At 40.9% G+C, this 24,012-nt stretch overlaps 1 protein-coding gene across 1 annotated transcript in view; it reads left to right on the top strand.

Moving 5' to 3' along the window:
- Positions 1-24,012, top strand: part of sema4ab (sema domain, immunoglobulin domain (Ig), transmembrane domain (TM) and short cytoplasmic domain, (semaphorin) 4Ab) — a 34,195-nt gene that overhangs the window by 5,376 nt on the left and 4,807 nt on the right. Inside the window, exons 6-9 of the mRNA XM_031871233.1 lie at positions 936-1,125; positions 8,224-8,339; positions 16,710-16,873; positions 21,166-21,260. Of these exons, the coding sequence (XP_031727093.1) occupies positions 936-1,125; positions 8,224-8,339; positions 16,710-16,873; positions 21,166-21,260 (565 nt within the window). The remainder of the gene's footprint in view (positions 1-935; positions 1,126-8,223; positions 8,340-16,709; positions 16,874-21,165; positions 21,261-24,012) is intronic.

The following is a 24,012-nucleotide window of genomic DNA, read 5'->3' as shown; positions in this document are numbered from 1 at the left end:
CTAGAGCCTGTGTCCGTTCTGAGCTGCTGGATGTAGGACTCCGTGGAAGACGACCAGCTCGCTATGTAGATATAAATGGCTTTTAAGTTAAGGAAAACATAACGATTCTTAGTGTCAGGTGATTAGACAGTGATTAAAACATAGTTATGAATATTGTATTCCATTGCTGCCAATTAATCCCCCTAATTGTTACGCACTGTAAGACCGTAAATCAATGAGACACAGGCTTACTGACTTTATCTCCAACAAGCTCAGTTCACTTCCAATGAGGAAGTTTTGATTTGAGATAGTTAATTAGCCTAAGACCTGAGCTTATTATAACAATACAGTAACTCTGTGAATAGCTTAGATCTAGGAAAATGGTGACGTCACTGAAAGAATTCAGATGCGTCAAGAGGGAAACAAACCTCCAGTTCGGATAACCTATTTAGAAAAATACGGTGGAATGTAAAATGATTATCCAAACTGTCTGTTGTAAACATTCATCACAGTTTACAGAACAACTTCCTGCCTGCTTTTTGGCCTCCTGTATAATTATTGAAGAATCGATGGCTAATTGCTGATTTGCTTGCAGATTTTTGGACGTTTCATTTATTGTGGAATACTTCAAAATATTTATTTAAAACTACTACTAGTCAATTTGCTGTGGTAAATACTTTAAAATGGCTTAATAAATATGTATTTATATTTAGAACTAGCTGTCACTCAGCTCTGTTAGCTTGATGTTTGTGAAGGGAATGAAATATGAAAATTCACTTTCGATCTATTTTAGTTGAATGAATGAATGTAGGTGCCTTATATGTAATATTAGTCTGATCTAAGTTGTATTGAATGATGTAATCAAATTGGTTCAATTAACCTTTCAGGTATCATTTTGATCCAATATAATTGTGTTCAAATTACTGTTACTGTCAAACTACTTTTTTGTGTGGTAGTGTGGACTGCACAACGCATCTGACAACGCCCTGCGCTTTGTCAAAGAAAACTTCCTAGCAGATGACAGTGTGCGACCAGTTGGAAGAAGTCCGACTATGTTATCTGCTGAGCACAACTACAGCCATCTGACTGTCCAGAGAGTCCTGGCTGCCAACAACAGAGACTACACTGTCCTGTTTCTGCTTACAGGTAGGACATGTGGGAAGCATTTCAAAATGTTTATTGTCACTTCGTTTATACAAGTATAATCTTGTAAAATGCTTTTGCTGGGAGGCTCCGTAAAAGGTAGAAAATAAATAATAAATATATAAAGATGTATAATATATAATATAATACAATACATTTAATAACAATATAGAAGCAATACAAATATCCAGCTAAGAATACAACAATAAAAAGGCTGCATGTTGCTCAGAGTTTTGGGTGCACTCTGTGTGTATGTAAGTTTGTGTGTGTGTTATTTATTTAGTTGTCTTATGGCCTGTGGAAAAGCTGTTCCTCAGTACGATACGATATACCTAATTGTATCCATCGGGAAATTAGTCTTGGACTCAAATGCTGCACGCATGATTTGACAGGTGAAGTAAATAAAGAAACAGAAAAATAAAGCAATATGTACATTATGACACGTTACACGCATTGCACATATTACACAACCACTGATAAGAACAAGCAACGTATTGCATGACCCCTCGTCATACCACCAAGCTATTTCACAACCCCTGCAGCCTCAAGCAACATTTATTTAAATTCTTATTGAGGTAGGCATACTTTTTTTTTTTTTTTTTTAAACGGTTAAGTTTACATCAGGGTACTCTATACCTCCTATCAGTGTAAGAGCTTGCACTCGATGTGGCAAATAAGGGATGGATCAGACAAGTGCTTGTCTGAGACCAGACTGCTCATACATTGACTGGAGACTGTTGTTCATTCTTCACCATAACTTTCATGGCAGTCTGTGCTAGACAAGCAAACTTCGATTTTAACTGCACAGAGATTGCCATTCCATTATGCCATTCCATTATGACATGCCATATCGACTATGCTTTCTGGTACAGCCTGGTAGAATAAGAACATAATCCTCTGATACACCCCTTACACCCAGAGTCTGCGTAAAATGTATAGTCTCTGCTGTAAAGAAGAACACAAGCTTTCAACATGGCCCTACTAGCTAACTGTGTTGTCCAAGTGAATGCCAAAGCACTTATAGGAGCAGACCTGATTGATTAGTTTGTCATGTATGACCACTGGACTATGATCCCCCACTGACCTAGGGTCCAGTACCATCTCCTCATTTAAAATGAGATAGAAGTTCTCTTTCAGTGCAATAGACTGAAAGACTTGTCTCTTTGTGCAGTAGGCTGAGGATAGCAGTGTCGTCTGAAAATTTGAATATGTAGTTCAGGTAGCTCAGATGGGGCTGAGGTGTATTAAAAGCAGAGGTAAAATCAACAAAGGCCTTGGGATCTTCCAAGTGCTTAGTAGTCAAATAGGAGATACTATCCATCCATCATTCGTAACCGCTTATCCTTTACAGGGTCGTAGGGGGCTGGAGATGATCCCAGCTGATATTTGGCAAAGGCAGGGTACACCCAGACTTCGCCAAAGTCTGGGTGTACCCAAAACACATGACTATAAAAAATTTGTGACTATAATTACTATGAAAATTAGTATTTTCTCCCAATAACAGTCAGATCCGCTGGGCTGAGACCACACTACTCTGCTATGTTTACACTGAGCGTTCGCCGGAGTTTTCGAGCACCGAAAACGGATACATTTGAAAATGCTCCCGAGGACGGATACGAAAGTTGCCTCTTTGTGTGGACGGTCGAAAACAGAGAAGTTTGCAAACAATGAGGCCCACACCCGTGTTTGCGACTTGATTGGTTCTCATCAGTCACGACGTGTCCTTCCCTGATTCGTCACGCCCCTATCACGTGACCATTTCCCCGAAAATCTTAAACAGTCTTGATTATCGATCGACTACCAGGTTAATTTAACATGGACAACTGATTACAGGCGTTGCTGACCTTGTTGTCTTTACTAGCAGCTGTTCAGTTAAATTCTGCATTTTTGCGGAGGAAGCAGCTGTTATTGGAGCGATTAGTGAGCGGCGTTGTCAGCGCTACGGACGACAGACACAAAACAGAGGACTTTGTTTCTTATTGATGCTTATTTTGTTCTACACAACTATTGTGAAGTCCAGACACAAACTATAAAGGAACAAAACATGAATTGCTCTCCAGTAGACAGACAGACAACAACAAAACAGAGGAAAAGAGTAAGAGACGTGTGTTGACCACATTTATGGACCCATAATCTAGTAAACCTGTATGTGTAAGTGTTGATTTAAAGTATATTTGATATGTGTGAGAGAGAGCAAGACCCGCAGCGTTGTAACTAAATCGGAAAAATAAACTTCTAAAACTTTCCACGAACTGTCTGTTTGAGTTCATAGAGGAAGATTTTAGAGAAGATCTTAAGTATCAAACACGACCTTTCATTATTAAAGACTACTTTATTACTCTGTCGTATTTCTTTTAACTAAGCAACCAATCTGCTTCCTGTTTACATCGGAACCCACCTGCATGCCCAGTGTACGTGAATAGTCACGTGATATTCGTTTTCAGGCGTTTTAGTCTGGACAGAGATCATTTCAAAAACAATGCTGAAACGCCGTGTGGACGGAGATCGTTTTTGTTTTAGAACGAAAACGTATTAGTGTGGATGTAGCCTGGAGACTTGGAGACAGATAACACTCACATTCACACCTACGGGCAATTTAGAGTCATCAATTATCATAAGTTGCATGTTTTTGGACACCAGAGAACCCGGAGGGAACCCACACTGACACTGGGAGAACATTCAAACTCCACACAGAAGGGCCATGCAGCCCGGGATCGAACCCAGCTCCCTCTTTTTGTATATTATATATAGCTATACTAACTTACAGGTGTCATGTGTACCGCCCTTACCTGTAAGTAAATTGGAAAAGATCCAGACCAGAACTGACGTCTGCTTTGTGTACAGACATCATGTAATTTTCAAAGCATTTCATCACAATCAAAGTCTGAGCCACAAGTCTACAATCATTAGTCTCAATTGGACAATTTTTTTGGGAACTGGAATAGTGATGGATTTTTTCCAAAGGGTAGGGTAAGAGCCTACAGGCCGCTGGAAAACAGAGCACCATGCTCTGGTGAGCTCTACTGCGCAGGTCTTTCAGAGAAGAGCAGAAATGCCATCTGGGCCTGTGGATTTCTTTGTGCATGCGTGTCTAAAAAGTAACTGAATCTTGTGTGGGTCAACCAACAGCCTGAAGCTTAAATCAGTAGTGAGAATAGTCTCCAGCACATTATTACAATCCAAAGAGAAGTCCTGCGTTTCAACCCTCAAATATAATACTGGCTATATTGGCTTTGAGCAGATCATCATTAGTGATGAGGCACTTCCTATTTGTGTTCATAATGGTTATAATCATGGAGTCCCATACTTCAATCTGCTCTATCCTCATTTCTGAAAGCTTTTTTCTGGTTGAAGCAGTCCTTTACCTTCTCAGTTGTATAAGGCTTCTTGTTGGGGTACACTATAATGTCTTTTTTGATAACACCATCCACACAAAATTGTATGTAGTCCATTATTATTTCAATGGCATTGAAGTCTAATAATTTGGAGTCTCTGCCATAAATTTCTTCTTGGTCAGACAGTTCAGGGATTACAGGTTAAGAGTTAGGACTCCTTGGTGAACACATTATGTGAAATGTGTGTGTGTGTAGTGTCGAAAACGTGAGCATAGGTGCAGGTTAGAAAACTGGTACTGTTTGCTGTCCTCCAGAAATGTTTGCTCTCAATTAACATGAGTGCCTATGGGGCAGTTACTTGAATTTCCGGTAAATTATTAAAGTACAGCATTGATTGATGAGAGTGAATAACCTCTTTGTATGTACAACTCACTCATTGATTAGTGTCCATTGCAGTAAAAATAATAATAAAGTATTGTCCTGAAAGCTTTGGGGTCTAAGACCTGTGACTGCAAGGTTACTTGAGTTAATCATATAGTCTATCATTTGAATCCAGTTCAGGAACCCTAGTATGTGTGCAACCTCATCTTTCTACTCTGTTGTGAACTCTATTCTCACACATGACTTGTATTTCAAAAGTAGCTTAATGCATATATGTCAAACAATGTGCTTTGGCCCCTGCTTATTTCAGTTTGCAGCTACATTTGTTGTTGCATTGATATTGTGTTGGTATCAGTGGTGGGCCGTCAGGGCCTGCAAGGCCTTCTCTGCTGGCCTAAACAGAATCACAAAGTTATATCTATTTTATAATTTAATAATTTTTCTTAAATACACTACATGTATTATAATTTATAAAAATATGTTTCCCATTATCTTATGTTCTCATTGCACAGCTACTGTCTTCCTCAGTTGCTCTGCTTCCAGTGCAGCTTGTTTTAAGTAGAGCTTTTATCCAATCAGATTTCACCTCTGTCTCTAGGTAAGAAGAGAGGCCTGAGGCCTGCAGACTCACAAGTGAATCCATGTGCACTTTAAGTGAATGGGGACGATATTGTTGATTGTCATAGTCTTCAACCAATCAGATCTTTAGTTTGACATGTTGGGCATATTCTTTGACGTGTCAGCGCCTGCTAGCCGGCCTATAGCTACGTCAGCATTACGTGCAGCTCAGTGTTCATGTGCAGCTCTGCCGCGAGGTGCAGAGTGTGCTGTGATTGGTCAGTGGGCGAGCACGTGACTATCGTGAACGAAACTTAACAGCAGAGGCTTAGTCGGGTAGTGAATCACATCACGTGATGCAGCTCAGCCAATCAAATATGGGCATTCTGACCCGAGTGAGATGTATCACACACCATGACACAGGGGACTGAGACGAGGAAAGACATTGCAGAGCAGTACGTTCAATGTTCGGGTTGTGAAAGTAAAATCCTAAGACGATCTCTGTGGGTCGCGGCTTGTCATTAAGGAATGATGTTGGGTCCCACAGCCAGACCAGCTGAGAACCACTGTCCTACATGAGCGCAGAAAACATTATATTTTCCTAAATTTAAGCTTCTACATTATCCAAATGCTCTAGCATTATTCAAACGTATTGCAAGTCTCGTACCGAACGGTTTAATACGAAGACGTACATAGTTACAGCCTTAAAAACGAATAATAGCTGTGGCGCCATCATGTGGTTATAAGGTGGTATTTCAGCTGCAGGACAGCAGTGAAGGCCCAGGTATAAAATGCACGGCCCGCCACTGGTTGGTATTGATGTTTGGCTCAAGTTTTTTGTTATGGTTAAGGTTAGAGTTTTTCTCAAATCAGACCTGTGTTAGAACGCAGAATTTATTTCTATTTACTTATACCACAACTGTGGAAGGGGTTGTCTTGGTTGTTTACTTATCAGACTGTGGCTCAGTGGTAGAGCTCAATCAAAGGATCGGTGGTTCGATCCCCGGCTCCGGTAGTCCATGTTGATTTGTCCTTGGATGATTGAATGATTAAAAAGTCCTGATGGGCAGGTGGTACCTTGCATGGTGGCCCCTGTCATCAGTGTATGAATGATTGTGAATGGGTGAATCACATGTTTTCATGTGATTTAAAGCTCTTTGAGTGGTCGGAAGACTAGAAAAGCACTGTACAAGCAACATGTGAGTACTTGTAAATTTACAATCTAGACTTTTATAGAGAATCTAGAGTTTACTGGTTTTTCTTCCCTTACTTCCTTGGTTAAATTTGTAGGAGTTTAAATCCCAGAGTCCAGTTTGAATTTGTCACTAATCTGTTGGAATGAGCCGAGCTGTAGGTTTGGGGATTTGGGCTGTATAATTGGACTGGACTGAAAAACCACCCACAGATACTGAACCGCCATCTGTTCACACACCTAATCATAGCTAATGTTTGAGAAGCTGTTTTGCTTTGATGTTGTTTTAAAGGATCTCGATGGAGTCTTCTTGTAAACAGCCATTAAGTGTTTTTCACCAAAACACATTTGCTCCAAAAGAAGAAGAATGAAATTATCAAATTTCCATTTAGTCGATACCCCTACAGTGTTACATTGCAGTGGAGAATACTGTTGAACTTAGATGTTGAATTTGTTTTCCAGTCCAGAAAAGCATCAGTGACCCTTGATCTGTATTAGATCACAAGTTAGTCCGTTTTTCTTTGCACTCACTGCAGTCTACTCAGATAGAAGCTTGAAGAGGTTTACACTGTGAATTGTTCAGCTGATATTACAAGTTTGCAAACTCTAGACTAATCTTATATTTCTATTGTGAAGTTTGAAGTATAGCTTTGCTTAAACAACACATTGCATGATAATTCCTGCTTGTTTGGTCTGCATTATTGTGAAACACTTGACACTTAACAGGAAGCTGTTCCTATTTAAATCTGCACACATTTTGATGATATACTTCGATTGTCTTTGACCATTGACTGGTGATTTCTTCTATTCTTATTCAACGGTTCTTGAGAGGTATCTTTGTCTCTTTCTGTCCTTTCATTTGTCAGTCTGCTTGAACCAATATACAGCATTTTGTTCTCCATGTACAAAACAAAGCTTTATGTAAAGAGGAATTTATTACAACCTAAAAGTATGAAACACCATTCAAACAAATAGAGTAGTAGACTTAGATGTTAGACATAGATGTCTATAGAGACTGTAGATGACTATCGGCAATTTTCCTTTAGTCACCGAGAGGCTAAGTAGAGGAGATTTAAACTTGCGGACGCGCTGGCTGTAACGTAAATGACTTCCGGAATCCAGTGGATGACTTTCGAGTGTTTATTTGTCGACAACAAATCCATTGATTCCGGATAACATACAATTATAACTCAAATAATGACAGTATTAATGTGAATAACGTGTAAAATAACATGAAATAGCGGTCAACAAAAAATAAGGCTCCCTCTCTCACCCCCTCTCCTTCCAATCCTTCCCCTCGTCTAACTCTACTGACAGCTGATAACCCCATTGTGGCTATCCCCAGCACCACGTGACTCAATCACCGGAAGTGCACCGGAAGTGACAATAAAGGGCATACAAAACGACACCGGCCACACCTGGCTCCTACAGAGACATTTATCTTGACCTAAGCAAGCTGCTGTGGCAGAGATTCTAAACTTCAACTGTAGTCTATGTGACTTTGATGTTTTATCTGAGAACTTACTCACGTTACCATCAAAACGAAACAACTGTCAATTCCATGAGTGCTGGTCATGAAGGAAGTCTATCTGTTCTAAAAATGTGACCTGTGTTTTCTCACTAACTTTGTTTCAGAGTCTGGTTACCTACACAAAGCTGTCCTGCTACAGAGTGGGGCCCACATCATAGAGGAGGTCCAGGTTTTTGAGCAGCCTCAACCTGTCAAGAGCCTGAAGCTCTCCATACCAAAGGTACACATTTCATTATGACATTTTGGACTAGATAACTTGAAGATACCAATCCAAAGCATGATGTTGTTAAGGCAGAAGCCACCACTGAGGCAAGCACTCAAAAGCACAACTCAATGCCAGGACAGTTCCAAAAAACCCTGGCAGAGGTTTGGTACACAGGTAGGCAGTCAGTAAACAAATCCAAAACGAGTGAGGCGATCAGCTGGTGATCCAGCAGCCACTGTAGGACCTAACGGACATGCTGGATGTGAGATTCCTCGTCCAGGTAGAAGATGAGTATATCATCCAGGTTTACAAACACAAACTGGGGGCCTGAAATACAGCTGGGGCATTGGACAGTCCAAAAGGCATGATCAGATATTCATAGTATCCATGTATTTATGCATTGCCTCCCTCTCTGGAGCTGACAGCGAAGTAGAGTGTTCCTTTGGGAGGGAAATGCCAGGAAGAAGGTCAATGCAGCAGTCGTATGGTTGGTGCAGAGGGATAGAAGTGGCTATGGCTTTATTGAAAACGTCTTTTAAGTCCATGTAGCAGGAAGGGACTCCAGACAGGTCGGGAACTCGCCCTGGGCACCCAGGTTCAGGTTACTTTTATTTGTACTCGTAGGTAGACTTGGTTTGCAATAGAAGGCGAGGCATCCATCTGGACACACATTACAATCAACACAGACAACAAGACAAACATGATAAAAGTACACAAGGCTACACATCAGTCAATCACTAAATAAAATAAATAAGTACACAAACGTTGCTTCTATAGCATCTGTGCACTGTTGCTATAATTTGTTCACCTGAGTGATGGCTGCTGGAACAAAGCTGCTTTTATACCTCTTTGTTCTACACCGTGGGACTATATACCTCCGTTTAAATCAGGGGTGGGCAAACTTTTTGGCTCGGGGGCCACATTGAGTTTTAAAATTTGACAGACGGGCCAGGCCAGTAGCAGATGAATGGAGTGTTTGTGTGAACTAATATAAATTACAAGTAAAAGACATCAACTAAAAAGTAAAAAAAACTTACATTTAATTTCAGTGGGAACAGTGTTGTTGGTCACGATTTAATGCCAGTGCATCAATGTTTGGTGTCAGTTTGATTGTGGCAATTCTCAGTACAGATCTGAGGTGTTCATCAGTGAAAGACTGTGGTCTTTTTTAGAAATTTGCTTCTTTGACGGGATCATACAGATATTTGACTTTCACATCTAACATTAGAAGAGCTCTGCTGTGTTAAGTCTTTCCTTGTCTCTCCCCCCTGTGTCACGGTGTGGGTACATCTCACTGGAGTCCTGTTTCCTTCACCTACATTCCCCTGGGTCCTAAGCCCCTCCAAGTACATCTTCTTATTACCCTCGATGTACCAACGTACATTTATAACAAATACCACACATATTACACGGTAATCAGCGTTGCATATGTGTCAAACTCTATCGGTGCATCTCCGGTCTGTCTTTGTTCATCCTGCATCGCTCTGGTCTGTTCTTTAATGTAACGTTACTGGAGCGACGGAGCCTCTTCAAGCTGTTAGCAGACTGTTGTGCTAGCAGGCTCGCGAGTGAGCTGTACCCAGCATGCAGTTCGGCGGTACAATTATTAGTGTTACAAATTGTTTGTGTCATAGACTGTTGTGTGCTGTGGTGTTTTGCTCTGTTAAAGAGCGTTAGTTGTGGGTTATTAATTGTTGCGTTATAAAGTTATGACCATGACTAGGGTTCCCTCTCAATACAGATAAGTCAACTTGCTCCAACCGTAGCGCACATCGCGGTGAACAATACATTTAGCTGCCTGTTGAAGACAGACAGCAGTTGTTTTGTCTATGCACCGGTATGATGGTGTGTGTGTGAAGAATCCATATCATACGGGAAATTAAAACCGGTATACCGCCCACCCCTAGTCTTTATTTTAGTTTGGACAATTTTGTACCAATATTTGATGGGCCGGATTAAAAAAACCCAACGGGCTGCATATGGCCCGCGGGCCGTAGCTTGCCCATGCCTGGTCTAGATGGAAGAAGCTGAAATTCCCTGTGCAAAGGGTGGGAGTCGTCCTGTCAAGGGAAAAGGAGGAGCCAGAGCAGTAGCAGAGGACAGTCGGTCAGGTAACTCGGAGGGCGAAACAGACAACAAGCATGTCGTCTTTGGGCTCTTCACAGGCACTCGTCAACAATATCAACAATCAGTAGATGGGTACCAATGATGTTCTGGGTGTACCCAGTGTACAGTGTACCCACTGTAGAGCCCTACTGGTGTGGGCCCTGCACATCTCATGCCAGTTTGTGTTTCCAGTCAGGATGCTTTCTATTGCTGCTCTGTAAAAGTTAAAAAGATCTTGGCACAGGAATTTTGTCTTCTTAGGGTTACTGAAGAAATACAGCCAGTTATGGGCTTTCGTCACCAGGATGGAGAGGTAAATGGACTTGTGCTTGTATAGCGCCTATCTGTGCTTTTTCACTACATGTCATTCACACCCATTCAATTCAATTTATTTTGTATAGCCCAAAATCACAAATCACAAGTTTGTCTCAGAGGGCTTTACAGTCTGTACACATACGACATCCTCTGTCCCGGGACCCTCACATCAGAACAGGAAAAACTCCCCCAAAAAAACTTTAACAGGGAGAAAAAAGTAAGAAACCTCAGAGAGCAACAGAGGAGGGATCCCTCTTATCAGGATGGACAGAAGTATGATACAGAATAAACATAACAGAGTTACAACACATTCAATGCATATGATATAAATTATTCATATAATGAGAGTAGTAAGTATAATAATGATGGAAACATGATTACTAGTAATACGAATTCACACACCGATGGCACAGCCCCATATCAGGTTGTTTGTGATGATATGATTCCCAGGAACTTAAAGCTGTTAACTTGCTCCATTGATGTAGACAGGGGTATGCGTCCTCACTTCCTTTCTTCTAAAATCAACAATCGTCTCCTTGGTTTTACTGACGTTGATCAGTAAAACCTGTTTTCTGAGCACCACTCCTCTCTATAAGTCATCATTGTTTGTAATCCGGCCGATGACTTTAGTGTCATCTGCAAACCTCACAACAGAGTTCTCTTCATGTTTGAGGTAGCAGTCGTGGGTGTACAGTGTGAACAGGATGGGGCTGAGCACACAGCCATGGGGGGCTCTGGTGTTCAACACTAGAGTTGAGGAGGTGCTGGGGTCTGTTTGTGATGAAGTCTAATAACCAGTAACAGAGTGACGTTTAAAAATCAGTTTCATGGGGGAGATTGTGTTGAAGGCTGAGCTGAACTCAACAAACAACATTCTGATGTAGGTGGTGTTATTTTCAAGATGAGTGAGGGCTGAGTGGAGAGCAGTGGAGACAGCATCCTCTAAGGATAGTGACAGTGAGCGGTCCTCTGGGGACACTGAAAGTGGCCGGTCCTCTGGAGGCGGGGCAGACTTGACAGCTGACTCTTTGTTGAGATAAAAGTGAGTATAAATCTGGCAGCGTGGCCTCACACATGATGGGGATGCTCCTGTTTTTGTAGCCTGTGACATTCTGGATCACCTGCCACATATCTTTAGTGTTGTTGGTGTTGAGGTCTCTCACCAGTCTCTCCTGATGCTTCTGCTTTGCTTCCTTGATGCCAGCTTTCAGTCTTCCTCTCACTGACACATATTGGGTACTTCTCAAGTCTCTTAATTGCATCCCCGTTTCCCTCACTTGGGTCCTTTCCTTGCATCTTAGTCCCTCCCACCAGGGATGCATGGAGGAAACCATGCAAGGAGAGAGGAACGAGGAAATCTGTTTTAAGAGACGAGACGTCCTTTCCTCAGTTGCGTCGCGTGAAGCGACGTCTGTTTCTGATGACGGAGGATCAGTTGATCACAGCTGGATCAGCTGTCAGTCGGCTTTAACAGCTGGAGAGACTTTTGATAAGTTTGTTTCTGTTCACATGATCACTGTACTTAATAATAGTAACTAATAACACTAATAACTAATAAAGACACAGTAATCACCACTGTAGAGGTGTTTCTCTCTGTAGTCTGTTACCTCTTTAACAAACTTTGTCCTGTTTATAAACGCAGGATCGATTTCTACTGGCAGAATGCGTCTGTACGTTTTGAAATTCAGATTGTGACGTCATTAAATAACCAAGAATATGATTATGGTTTCTCTTAAATGATATAACTCATCAAACCAGACACTCAGGAATGAACAGCCTCACGTGAAATGATGATAAAATATGTAAAAAGTGTTTAGTCTCTCAGCTCTCTCTATATAGGCAAGGCAAATTTATTTGTATAGCACATTTCAACAAGGTAATTCAAAGTGCTTCACATAAAACCATTAAAAGCATCAAAACATAAGGCAAAAGAAAATATTTAAAAATTAAGAACATTCATTGAAACAATAAAAACAGTGTAAGAAATAAAATACAGTAGTAAAATGCAGAAATGCAGGAAATTGATTAATATATTAATTGAATCTGGTTGAATTAAAGGCAGCAGCAAACAGAAAAGTCTTCAATCTTGATTTAAAGGAGCTGAGGGTCTCAGCAGACCTGCAGCTTTCTGGGACTTATATAAAGTGTTTAGTCACTCCAGCTCTCTCTGACTTTAATTGTATCCATAATAAAAGTTATTGAGGGAAACATCAGACCATGAAAAGACAAATCTTTCTAACAAATGAAGAAAGTTGTTTGTGGTCCTTTTGTTGTTTAGTCTACAATGAACATTTATTTAAACTAGATGGTGAATCAGAAAACTAATCAAATATAAAGCTTGAGTTTGATCTGCGATCTGTCTTCACTGTTTACATGTTGAAAAAAATCTCATCAGTCCGATCGGCTGCAGCGTCCAATCGGATATCTGATGAACAATGAGGGGGCGTGTCGGCCGTAAAACACTTCCTGGAAGGCTGTTCTCGTGGGTCCTCGCTCATGGTTCCTTGGAGATCCCTCCTCTCTCCTCCGAGCTAAATGAGAGCTTTGGGACGGCCTTCAATATGGCGGTGGAGAACAACTTCCGGTTTAAGCGAGGAGCGACAATTAAGAGACTTGGGATGTACCCTCTATGTAGGAGCCAAGTATGGCCTGTGCCATTTTGTACATCCTTTTTTGTCACTTCCGGTAATTGAGTCACATGGTGTTGGGGAAAGCAATGGGGATATCAGCTGTTCAGTAGTTAGTTGGATGAATGGAAGGAGAGGGGGCGAGAGAGGGAGCCTTATTTTTTGTTGACCGATATTTACACGCTATTCACACAACTATTGTCAGTGTTTGATGCTTTGCACACCAAGGAGAAAGCGAGTTTGAACACTTATGACTGCTATCCAGCCCCAAAGTTTGTTTGTTGTCCACAAAATAAACTCACAAAAATAATTTACTGACAGCGCGTCTGCAGGGTAGTCTCCCCTTCTTAGCCTCTCGGTGACTAATTTTAAGTTGCTGATAGTCACCTACATTTGTCAACAAAAAACGGGTACAAGAAAGCCTACGGAGCCACGCCACTTTCGGTGTTGACGAGCCAGACGCGGAGGATTGCGATCGCCGTGTTGAGCCTTCACGTTGCTCCTGACAAGATCGCGAGCCGAACGGCGGTATGCAACCTGTGTTTTCTACTGTGTGTGGCTTGTTTAGAACACAGTTTGAATTGGTTACTGCAGCACGTCGAAGTGGTGTGTTGTTGCCCTTGCGGTGTGGTTTTGCCACTTCGTGGATTGCGTTTGGAGCCTTGAAACAGACTGTTTTGTGGTGTGGACTCGGTGTGTTGGAGGTTAATATGGCGCCTTCATTCCGGTGTTACAGCTGTTGAGGTTGCTGGCTTTAAATTTAAATTTCCTTCTTCGTTTGAAGTGAGTGCCTCAAGGACTGGTTCGATGGTTGGCACATCGGAAATGGAGAAAGGGACAACATCTTTAACTGAAAAGGCTCTGGCAAGCAACATTGAGACAATACAGAAGAAACGTAAAAAGGAAGTTAACAGAATAAAAGGCCAGATACAGTCTCTCAAGGAGCTCATGAGAGATGATGAAAATGCTTCACAAGTTAAATCACAACTTGATGTTTTGATGCAATCATTTCAAAATGCCACTGCCTTGCACACATCTCTGATGCCTTTACTTCCATCTGATGAACAAGAAAAACAAAATGCATGGTTCACAAGCATCAACAAAAACAACCAAGGATTTATTGAGGATGTTAATGTGTGGTTTACAAAACCCAGCAAACATCCAAGCAAGCCTCTATTACAGCTACCTCATGACATGGAATGGCCGCAGGAAACTCTGCCAGGGAAAGAAAATGGGGCTCACAAGAAGTCTCTATCTGGTAAACAAGACATTCAGGATGAAATATTGCCATGTGACAGTATATCAAACCACAGCAGCAGGAAACACACTTCAAAGTCAAATGTTTCCACAACATGATCTGCACGTCTCATAGCAGAGGCTGAAATGGCTGCTTTGCTTGCCCGTCAAAGGTTGCTGTGGTGGCGGGGCATGTTCGGGCTCAGCTGCAGAGGGGACAGAGTGGGGGAGTGGTTCAGGGAACGGTGCTGGGAAGAGGCTTAATTAGGCTCAGCTGAAACCCATCTTAAATTGTGTCTCTCTCCCTCTCTCTGATATAAAAACACTAGTAGTGACGGAGGCGCGAGAGAGCGGGGCAAGAGACACAGACTGGCCGTGGGGCAGAGAAGTCAGCAGACCTCAGGAAAACCCACACGGCGTGCGCTCAGAGGAAGGCAGCAGAGCGCACGGCCCAGTCCAGACTGTCTGGATAAAACTGAATAAACTAAATAAAGAACGTTGAGAAACACTATTTGACCATGTACTGGCGTACTTGTGCTCCCAGGACCCACAGGGGTAGCAAGAGTTTGTTACACTGGAGCCCAACGTGGGGCGAGCACAGGGAGATGGACGCAGAGTCACCGGAGGCACCGACACAGCCGATTATAGTGCGGGGCCAGATGTTGGGAGGGATCGCGGCCATGCAGCGGGACCAGGCCGAGACGACCCCGCAGTTCCTGGGGGAGCTCCAGGCCCAGGCAGAGCGGCAGGCCCACGCCCTAGAGCAGCTCGCAGCACAGGCAGTGGCAGCTCTGCCGGTGCCGGTCCTCTCCTCTCTGGCCGGGGTGGTGCTACACAAAATGAGTGACGCAGACGACGTGCAGTCATTTATGGCCACCTTTTGAAGCAACGGCGGCGGCGTGCAGCTGGTCCATGGTGGAGTGGGCAGTCCGGCTTCTGCCTCTCCTCACCGGGGTTGGGCTGAGGGACGCCGCAGCCAGAGAGTCCGGGGGGGTGGGGGGACGCAGGAAGTCCTGGAAGGTGGTCCTGGAGCAGTTCGTGGGGGCGCTGCCTGCTTGGACGTCAGCATGGGTCCGCTACCACCGGCCCCCGACACTGGGGACCGCCATCACCCTGGCCGAGGAAATGTCCCTTTCTACAGATTTTTCTCCCTGAATTTATAAAAGCTGAGAGGCATGTTAATTTGGTAAAAATGTACAGAAAATGGAATGTTAGTAAAAGTAACTGAGCAAGAATGTTTGTTCCTACATTTGTGCAGCCTCTAAGTTCGGGCTGAGGCCAAAATACTTGGTAAAAGTTTTAGCTGGTATATTAAAAGGGTATAACATATGGTAAGTCACATTAAATTGTGACATTGAACCTACCACTTTTTCAGTCCTTGCCATGTTTTTAGGGGAATCAAAGACAAAGCAGATTGACTTTGATTCACTAGCTCAACTTTGATTTACAGTGCAGTGAAGTTGGCATGTTTGGCAACTGCAGCAGCAACTTAATAAATTGTAACCAACTTCCCTTTGAAAAAACAGCCCCTGTCCCTGATATGTGTGGCAGATAATGAGATTAATGTCCATGTGGGTGGAGGTGTAAGGTGATTAAAACCAAAGAGTACAATTTATACATTTTCTGCCTCTTTGACTTTCCTGATTAAATAAGTAAATTCTACTTGGTGATTCACAGCTGATTTTATCCAAACAAAATAAAGTAAAATGCAATTAATAAAACATTCAAAATTGTTTAATCCAGCTCAATTTGATTCCAAACTGCACATTTTCTATATTATTTTCTATGTAGAAGTCACTATTTATTTACTTAATTTGAATGCAACCACACGTGTTTTTTTTACAGTGTATTGGCATTAGTCATTTTTTATTGTGTGATAAGCCGCTCAGAGCTAGTGTTAAATGGGTCATCATTCCCTCTCTAATATCTTTTTTTTATATTGCTGTGAAAAAATCCCTGTATTTATTCAAATGTATGCCAAAAAAATGTTGAACAAAGCCTTGATGCAAAGAATTTGCAGTGGTGTTCAGGAGGCGGTTCGTGTGAAAATCATCTTCGGATACTCTTCTAATTGTTTTGATCACATTTTGTCCTAATGCAGGGTATGATATATGTTGGCACGTCAGAGGGTGTGGTGAGTGTTCCAACAGCCAACTGCTCTTTCTACTGGACCTGTCCTCAGTGTGTTCTTGCCCGAGATCCCTTCTGTGGTTGGGACCCTGCCAGCAGGGCCTGTGTGGAGGCCTCCAACACCCATGCCAGTCTGTGAGTACCACAAGATCATGTTAAAAATGACTCGTATTATGTTTGCAGTTAGGGGGTTATGATATATGATACTACTGTTAAAATAAAAAGCATCATTAGGCTACAAAATAAAACACATTAAAGGTCAATGTACACGCTAGTGAAACAACCCCACACCACAGAGCCGTTATGTTCAAACCAATCATTAAATCCCTTTCTAATGACTGCACTTGGCAGCCTGTGCACAATTAGGACTCAAGCAGTATTTTAATTCTAATGATTATTATTATGAGGGCCCGAGCACCAACCAGCGGTTGGGCCAGCAGGCAAGAGATAACAACCGGCATCCCTCCACTACCCCTGACGTCTCCATTCTTGGGCGTACTTCTCAGATCACCTTCAACTTCGGTCATTAAAATAGTAAGACCTTCACAATGCCTAAAACCAAAGCTCTTGTGGTTTTATCCAAACAAATGAAAATGTGGTATATCATATGGTTTTTGTGCTTGGCTATGGAAAGAGTGCAACAAGGCAGCTCTCCCAGTACATTTCATCGAGATGACCGACATTTGGTAGGCATATATATCGCATGTGGACGTTAAAAAACGCAACAGTAAGTGGGCCATTTTGAATTCTGTGTGAATTTTTTGTGATTTCCAGGCTCTGTACTTGAACCTCCTGGAGATGTAACCCGATAGACTTTAAATTTGGTCACTATAATCTTTGGACCTTTGCAATTAAAATGTATCAAAAGTTTTAGCTTTAATGAAACTGCATTGCCGTGGTGTGGTGGATAATTTATATGATTCTCAAACAAAATACTGTTAATCAAGTGTACTTGATCAATTCTTCCCCAAACTTGACATGCTTCATAAGAGTGGTGGCCTGAAGAGCTGTGGCCTGAGGACATACACATGCCAATATTAAGTCACCTGAAGCTCATCAGCAGTTGGCAAGTGGAAGTAGGCTTTGTGATACACAACATTCAATTTTCAATTTTTGTGTGGTCCACCCTTGCATACAGCAACACAATGCATGTTTAGTGCATGTTCTCCAGCGCCTGTTGTGGTCATACAAAAGTTGCAATACATAATTTCAAGCACCACGCACTTCATACAGAAAATAATGTCTAATTGTGCAGGCAGTGTTCGATACCCAGTACCCTGAGGTGCACGAAAGTGCAAGGGCCTTTAATCATCAATTATAATACTAGAACAAACCGTAAAAGAGAGTCAGTCAGTCAGTCAGTCAATCAAACTAAATTGAGAGGTTGGATGGCACATAGAAGCACACCAGCCAGAAGGGAGTTTTCATAGTGGCACGAGATGACAAGGGCCGGGACCAGAACCTGCGCTGCCTCCTGGAAGGAAGAGCAGCTCAGTCTTGGTTGAGCTTCAGGTGGCATGCGGACATAGCCTGTAATCGCCAGACCAAATCACAAGTACAACTTTGTCTGGAACCTCTCAGTTCATTTTCAATTTGCAACGGTCGTTAACAGGCATAAACCAAAATGCCTCTGGTTGCATTTAGATAGACTTACAACCATTAGAGTAACAAAATATATGACATAGAGCCGAGCAAGGGAAAAATATAAACCGATTACGGTGTAGAGATGAGCTGTGTTGGAGCAGCAATATAGCTGTGGACGAGTGATACCGTGTTACCGTAAGTTGTTTTACTTTGCCAGGGAACCAGACAAATATGTGGGCTTGGTTGTTGTGGAAAGGAAAAACTGACAAACTTGGTACATCAGGTGGTCTGTGCTCCCTAGAGAAGCCAAAGTCTAGTTATTGTTAATTCTCCTGTTCACCGTACCCAATTAGGCTGTGATTTATGGGTATGTGTGTGCTTTACCACTTTTTTATCCCAGCTGTCGCCATTACAGCACCAACTAATTTGACCTCTTCACCAACAGGTGAAGTGGATGTTTTCTGAAGTAGGGGGCGACCGATTAAGGGGTTTAGCAGATTAATTGGCGACGAAAAGGACATTTTACAAAGTTAACGCTATTGGCAGACATGATCAAAACAACTATTAAAGACCCCATGAAATGGCAATCGTGCTTCGAGGCCGTGCGAGGTGGGGGAACTACAAATGCGCTCCAGCCACAAATGCATGATTTATTATTTCGATTCTTTGAGATATTTTTTCAGAACGTAAATCTCCACTCCATGAAAAAACCTCCACGGCACTGCAATGCGGTTAGAAAATGTGGGCTGAAACGTAGCCGTCGAAAGACATATCTGACCTGTTACCAGTTTATTTCTCCCACAAAAGTTCTCCCTCAACACTATCACCTCTTGATATGTCAATCAGACGATTAATCGGCTTTTTCTAGATCTAACGGCAAATCATTTACCAGTACTACCTCTGCCGGTATGTCATATTGTCATTACACCACATGTTAATATAGGCCATTAGGCTTATACTCTCAATAATGTGATTAATGTGTAGGTACACATAATGTATTGTGAGTACATTGAAGACTACTTTAAACGTGGCTTTACAACACATGAAATACTTCATGTGGGATTGTGCAAACGCACCATTGAAAGGATTTTAGGCATTGAACAAAGTTATTGTAATAACTTGTGTTTGATATTTGTTGGAATGCTGTTAAGCCTTCTTCTTCCTCATACTTTCAGCTACAGACACCATAGTTAGACATTTCAACTAGAAGGGTTTTCAACAGTGCAGTTTAAATGCTTTCGGGCTTCAACATTTTCCAGACGGGTAGTCTCCCATTTCTTAATTTTCAACAATTTTTTTACAATTCAGCTTTTAGCATTCCAACGCATTTTCAGCAGGAAATGCATTTTCTAGTTGTTGGAATGCTGTTAAGCATTTGTCTTTTGCCACTGTGTCCACAATCTTCACTCTTCATGCATAATTTGTGGATGTAGAAGTAGCTAATCTTGTCCTTGTTGTAGAAAATGACTGTTGAATCCCACAGATTTACACATTTGGCACAGAAGCCTGTAATTGAGAGGACAACCAACTTTCTGCTCCATAGAGACCAATGTTAAATTTTGCTTCAAAAACATCTTTCACAGAACTCGGTACCCCATTTCTAGATCGCCAGTTAAACCACATTTTGTACACTACAGACACAATTTTTACACATCTGTTCTTCAACTCATCCTTCCTCTCATTTATTAATATCGGAGCAATAGGAGCTATGGTTATGGGAGTATTGAGGATTTGTTTGAAAGGTGTTTCCCTGTCTAATCTCCATGAAAAGGCTGCAAGGACACAGGTGTTTCTGATTAAGCTAATTAGTGATGTTGATAAACACACACTCACAGACACACACGCACTCCTGTCCCTCTCTCTCTCATACAGTCATTCAGGTTCTTGGAGATCTTTAGAGGATCCCCCCCCACACACACCCCATTTCAAAATAAAAGCCCCACAGAATGAATTCTAACTGAAATGCTTATGATGAAGCCTGACATTTAATAACCTGTTTGTGTTTATCTAACATTATGAGTCCATCTCTTCTCCCCCCACACCCCATTTCAAAATAAAAGCCCCAAAGAGTGAATTCTAACTGAAATGCTTGTGATTTAATAAACTCTTTTTGTGTCAGACATTATGATTATGTCTCCTCTCCCCTTCTCTCCCCCACCCAGTCCCACCCTTTCAAAATAAAAGCCTCATGGATTAACTGTATTTAAACGTTATGCTCAAATTACAACTCAACTACAACTTCTAGTACTACTACTACAAATATCACCACTGATGAAAGCTGTGTTTTTAAGCCACAGAAACCGTTCGAATATGAAAATGTTCAGCTCTTTCAGGAGAGGGGTGAAATGACTTTTCATATTTGTAATCTTTAAACTTTTTGAGTTATTAAGCTTTTTGCAATTTTTTTTTAAATTGGATATCTATTTTCAGCAATGTTTTTGCAATTCATTTCAACTTTCAGCATTCCAATGCATTTTCAGCAGGAAATGCATTTACTAGTTGTCTTTGCTGTTTTCTTTAATAGTTTGATCTTTGATAGAGTAATGTGGGTTTCTTAACCCTAAATTAAAAGGATTTAAGTTATAACAGAAATGTGCTTATATATTTTTACATTTATTTAACTGCATGTACAATATTTTTACACTTGAATAAACAATAATCCAATGCAGAGAGTTATTTACCAATATGTTAGGAGTAGATACATTTACACCGTCTTACATTTACAACCGGCCCTTTGTGGGCGACCGTGATGCTGATGTGGCCCAGAGTGAAAATGAGTTTGAGACCCCTGAATTAGACAGTTGTACCAGCCTTCTCTGCTGACTGTAGTTCTCCCTCCTCAGATGCCAGGACATAGACGGAGGAAATGTTGAAGAGGCATGCAACACTGTTTCATTTACACACAGAGCCAGATTTGGTCCAAACAAACTGCCTGCAGGTAAGTGTCACTTATCTCAGTTGCTGGTTACATACTTGCATACATACATAAAATACATTTTGGCATTTACAGGATTAAAGCTATATTTTCTTAATAGCAAAATTCATCGTCCAATATGTCACTAAGGCTCATGATGAACTTGTTTTCTAAACAATCACAACAGCTGGGCTGAATACTTTGTGTATACAAATTTTGGTTCAGAATCCCTTGATTATTTATTTATTATTGTTAAGAGTTTGACTAAGTGGAACATTTTAAAGTGTAAAATAAACTTGTCAGTGGACAAACTGACTGAGTTTGGAAAGGATCTCAAATCGAACGTTGACATTTCTCTTCTGACATGGTGATTTATCAGCGAAAATCTGCGCTTATACGATGTATGCGATAAGCCTATATTGGCCGATTTATCAGTTGGGCTCTAGTTACTGTATTATTAAACTCACAGCAGAAATAGCAACTGCAAGTTTCTCCAAGAATGGAGGGATGGACAGAGAGGCAGCAAATTTTTTCCGTTGCAGCGGCTAACTTCCGTGTAAACCAAGTTGCGGGAAATCGCGGACTCATTCATGCCATAACATGAGCGTCTGCGTCTAGTGTTTCTGTGTGTAGTCCCATCGAGCTGGCTGTCCTTTTTATATCTATGTAAGAAAGTATGATGGCCATAACATATATCGATGCTTTTGGACAGGAGCAACACACTTAACGGCCCAGTGACGTGCATTGATAATATTGATAAGCATATCATTTAGTTATCGCTACTGAGAATTTATCAAACATAAAAAAAGAAGTAGATAGGTTTGGTGTGTATTTCAAATTGCATCTATTACACACGTGAAAATAAAGTTGTGCAGTCGGCTGAATATCTATTATCAGAATCATTATAACTGTATAACTGCTACTGTGTAAAGGGAATACTGCTGTTAAAAAGAACCTTATTTGTTTAAAGTGTTTGCAAACCAAATGTTATTGCCCTTTTGTTCATATAGCAGTACTTTAAAATAAAAGTGCGCAATACACTACTTTTGAATTAATTATTGAACTGTGCGCATAACAATGCGATAAATCGCAAGAAATCATGCGATTAATTGCGATTAAATATTTTAATTGCGATTAAATATTTTAATCGTTGCCCAGCACTAAAATGTAAATGAATATATGGAATAAAATAGTTATTCATGTCATAGTTATCAACCATTTGGTCACTTTAACCTATTATTCATTGCACAAAATGAATGTTTTACCTGGTTCCACCACCTGACATATAGCAGTTCTGCCACCTGATAACATTAAAAATAACACGATTTATGCTGAATAATTCAAACATCTAATCATGTTCAGTAAATAGCAACTAGAAGTGGCTACAGTGCAATATATTGATTAGATGGACATGTAATGGATTGTGATTGAGCAACAATTAAGTCTTATTTTGATATATTCATAAAGTAACACCAGCTCAAGACAATTGAAAAAACTAATTTAGAAATATCCAAATGCATTCATCAAATATATTAATGTTACATTAAATTAAATGCATAGCAACTGGAATGCAATACTACTACATACTAAATACAAATGGATTGTGATTCAAAAATATGTTTGAATATGATTTAAAAAAACATTTGAATGACTTCGGAACTTGTGACAAAATATTTCAAAACATTTCGGGTGTATTAAAGCAGTCCCAGTGTGCATGAGTGAGCCTTGTGTCGTGAATTAAAAGGCTCTGAGATCACATGTAACACCTCAGTTGTGTCATACGAAATTCATTATTTACAAACCTGAAAGGTCTGACAACTGTATAAAAGTAAGAACTGAAAAAAATCTATAAATAAATAACTTGAGAGAAAATGTAGTTTATCAAGATGTATTATTCAATTAAATTAAATTTATTTTTGTATAGCCCAAAATCACAAATTTGCCTCAGAGGGCTTTACAATCTTTCCCGGAACCCTCACATCATCTCTCTTATCTCTCTTTTCTTTTGGCAAGATATGCTTCTCTTGAAGCCAAATCATTGTTCATGCGCTCCCTGTGTCATGTTGATTTCGCTTTACTTAACAATGGCGTCTAAAATAATTATAAAATATTATCATGAAAAACGTTTGAAAGTATATTGTAACTTTAAAGGCAGGGTTGGTTATCATCTTCAAAAACATTTTATACATTTTTTTTATTCTCTTTACATCCTCACAATTAACGCGCTGACAAAAAAAGAATAATCTGTTATCTGTCTGTCTCAGGACTGTAAGAAGCTCGTTCGATCATTTCATTCAGCTCGTATATAATGATGAGACGGCTACCTGACCTGTTCCTGCCTGCCTCCGTGTACTCATTGATCGTCACTCAGTCTTCCACAAGCTGCTAGCTTGACAGCTGTGAGTACGAATAGCAGCCATGTTGGTTGCAGTGGTGGGCCGTCAGGGCCAGCTAAGCCTTCTCTGCTGGCCTAAACAGAATCACAAAGTTATAGCTATTTTATAATTTAATAATTTTTCACAAATACACTACATGTATTATAATTTTTTTTTCCCATTAGCTTATTTTCTCATTGCACAGCTCCTGTCTTCCTCTGTTGCTCTGCTTCCAGCCTGTAGCGCTGCTTCCAGTGCAGCTTGTTTTAAGGAGAGATTTTATTCAATCAGATTCAGCCTCTATGTCTCTATGTAAGGAGAGGCCCGATGCCCGCTAGAGAGCCTTTGCAGTTTAAGTAAATGGGGACGATATTGTTGATTGTCATAGTCTTCAACCAATC

Source organism: Anarrhichthys ocellatus, unplaced genomic scaffold, assembly GCF_004355925.1.
Source record: "Anarrhichthys ocellatus isolate YVR2014 unplaced genomic scaffold, GSC_Weel_1.0 scaffold57, whole genome shotgun sequence".
Taxonomy (NCBI): Eukaryota; Metazoa; Chordata; class Actinopteri; order Perciformes; family Anarhichadidae; genus Anarrhichthys; species Anarrhichthys ocellatus.
This window is presented reverse-complemented; position numbering and strand designations above follow the sequence as displayed.